The sequence below is a fragment of the Lactuca virosa genome, chromosome 5, assembly GCF_052849685.1.
Source record: "Lactuca virosa cultivar CGN04683 chromosome 5, Lactuca_virosa_CGN04683_v6, whole genome shotgun sequence".
NCBI lineage: Eukaryota > Viridiplantae > Streptophyta > Magnoliopsida > Asterales > Asteraceae > Lactuca > Lactuca virosa.
In genome coordinates this window covers 78,780,836-78,783,668 of record NC_136430.1, presented here as the reverse complement: position 1 = coordinate 78,783,668, position 2,833 = coordinate 78,780,836, and the positions used below count along the sequence as shown (strand labels likewise).

General features: G+C 34.2%; 1 protein-coding gene across 1 annotated transcript; it reads left to right on the top strand.

Annotated features, from left to right (window-relative positions):
• Positions 1 to 215: 215 nt before the first annotated feature.
• On the top strand, positions 216 to 704 carry LOC145111415 (uncharacterized). Its single transcript, XM_079047694.1, has one exon. It carries the CDS (start codon positions 216 to 218, stop codon positions 702 to 704), a length of 489 nt encoding a protein of 162 aa, XP_078903820.1.
• Positions 705 to 2,833: the final 2,129 nt, after the last annotated feature.

The window sequence follows — 2,833 nt, the reverse complement described above, 5'->3', positions numbered from 1 at the left end:
GAAAGTTCTTCATGCTAGTAATTACAGACTATTTCTCAAAATGGATAGAGGCTGAAGCCTTTGTTCAAATACGAGAAAAGGAGGTAGTCTCATTTATCAAACGTAATATCCTGACCATGTTCAGGATCCCTGCCAAGATCATATATGACAATGGATCCTAATTTATAAGAAAAAGGTCTAAAGACTTTGTCACGAGTTGGGGAATTAAAATGATAATGCCCACTCTTGTTCATCCTCAAGCTAATGGTCAAGCTGAATCCAGCAACAAAATTATAGTAAAATTTTTGAAGAAAAACAAAAAGAAAAGAAGATGGGCAGAAGAACTCCCTTTTGTCCTATGGGTAGATAGGATCACTTCAAAAATGGTCACTGGCCAAACTCCATGCTCCTTATTGTTTGGAACAGAAGTCATGATTCCAACTGAAGTGGTGATCCCAACAGCAAGATACCAATTACATGATCAAGAGAACAATGATAGGATCCTAGCCTACGATCTTGACACTATCGATGAACTCATGGATCCTACTAGGATCTGCATTTCCGCTTATAAACAAAGGATTGCTAAAGCATACAATAAGAACATTAAAGTAAGAAGATTCCAAATAGATGACTTGGTCCTTAGGAAGACATTCCAAAATACCAAGGATCCCAATTCAGGTAAATTGGCACCTAAATGGGAAGTACCATATCTCATCGATTCATAAGCAGGAAAAGGGGCATATTGGTTAGCTACCCTTTAAGGAAACGTCTTGTCAAGATCATGGAATGTTATACATCTAAAATCATACTTCATGTAGTTGTATTAATCATTTTCCTACAAGCTCAAGGTACACACTCTCTACCCAATACTTTTATCTAATCCTTTCATTTAATTTTTCAAAGACGTTACTGACTTAAGCATCGGAGGGGCGTTAGCCAAGCTAACACCCACCCCATGCTAATGTTTGCAACATGCAAGAATCTAAGGATCCTAATAACCACAAATAGAAACTGATCATATCTCCTACGATTAAGGGTACTTAATCCCCTCTAAGGTTTAAAGAGTTAATAACCTTTTTCACATGAGTTAAGGTTTCTACACCTCGCTTGGACGCACAATATATAAATATGGGACGTGAATAAGGGGATCATCTCACACTTTAGTGACTTGGCAACCCTCTTATTTCAGAACATATATTTGTTGGATTAGTGTCTAAGTCCATAACTATAATTGGTATGTTCTTAACCCGATTTGGCATTGTCCATTTGGGTTGCATGGCATCAGAACAATTTGGATAGACTTTTGTGAGAAAAGGATATTTATGATTTATTAATATATTATAAGTTCTAATATATTAATATAAAATCATATTATTTAATTCGTATCGATCAAGAATTAATAGATCAAAAGAGACTAACTAAATATATGGGGATTGATTATGTAAATCATTCATTCTTATATATGTGGGCTTATGATCCATAGTTCTTCATGTTGGGCTAAACCCATGGGGTAACCCATGGATACTCCATGGAGGTTAAAACTCATGGATCATGAGGAATATGGAAAGTCAAGAGTTACATGGTGTAACCCTAATAGCCACAATATATAAAGACCCCATGGCTCAAGAAATCGGCCCTAAGGATGGATATGAGAGGGCTAGCCGATTTTGAGCATAAGAATTTTTCTCTCAAGTTATTCCAAGTTGTTGGTGGTGTTGTGTGAGCCATTTGAGGTGTCACATTTGGAGCACTAGGCTCTTAAGCTCCATGGAATCAAGCTACAACAAAGAGGTATGTCATTCTACTCGATTCTTGTATTATATATACTTTATATTATGCTAGTTAGGATGAAACCTTGGAATATTAAATATTTGCATGTATAATAGAGAAAACATAGATCCAAGGTTTATAGGGTTTCATGTACACCATAGGAGTGTTAGATTGCTCAAAACCCAACAGTGGTATCAGAGACAATGCTTGTTTTCAATTATACTTGATTGAAAAGGCTGAAAAATGAAGTTTTTGTGCTGTCTGGACAGGGGACTCAACGATTCCATTAAGGGACTCAATGAGTCCATGTACAAACTCATCCAACTCGTTGAGTTTGTTCTTGCACTCGGCGAGTTGGACCCCCTGATAGCATATTTTCAAGTTTTTTGGCTGGAATTGGACTAGGAACATTGCCCTAAGCTGTTTTTGAACTTATAAACCTGTTTTTGATGTGGTAATGTTCATGCTAATCTAATTTCTAAGATAATTATCATAATTTCAAGATTTGTATTAGTTTATGTGTTCATGCTAATTTCTTGAAGATTGATGATTTGAATTATCTTGTTCTTATGAGTTAGTTTAGATTAACAGAAAAGTTATGTGATAATTTGTTTTCGATCCAAATTAATCTAAAAGTTGTTCATAAAATGTGTTTTTGTAACTTGTCCTCAAGTTATATGAAAAGTCTCATTTATGATTTTTAAAACTCATAAGATTTCCATAAGTTATGAAAATGAAGAGTCTCATTTTTTTAAATGTTTTAAAGTCTTCCATAACTTGTCCTCAAGTTATGGAACTTGAAGAGTTTTTTCATTAAAACTACTTTAAACTCATAAGTTATAGAAACCAAAAGTCTTGAATTGTTCAAAACTTGCGCTAAAGTTTTGGAATTTGTAAAGTTACCCCCCCCCCCATGTATACTTTAGTTCCAAACCCTAGATTTTTAAATAGTTTAAAATTCAACCCATATACTATTATAATATTAATAGTTAATATATATATATATATATATATATATATATATATATGTGTGTGTGTGTGTGCGTGTGTGTGTATGTATAATAACAAAGTCAGTCTTACCGTT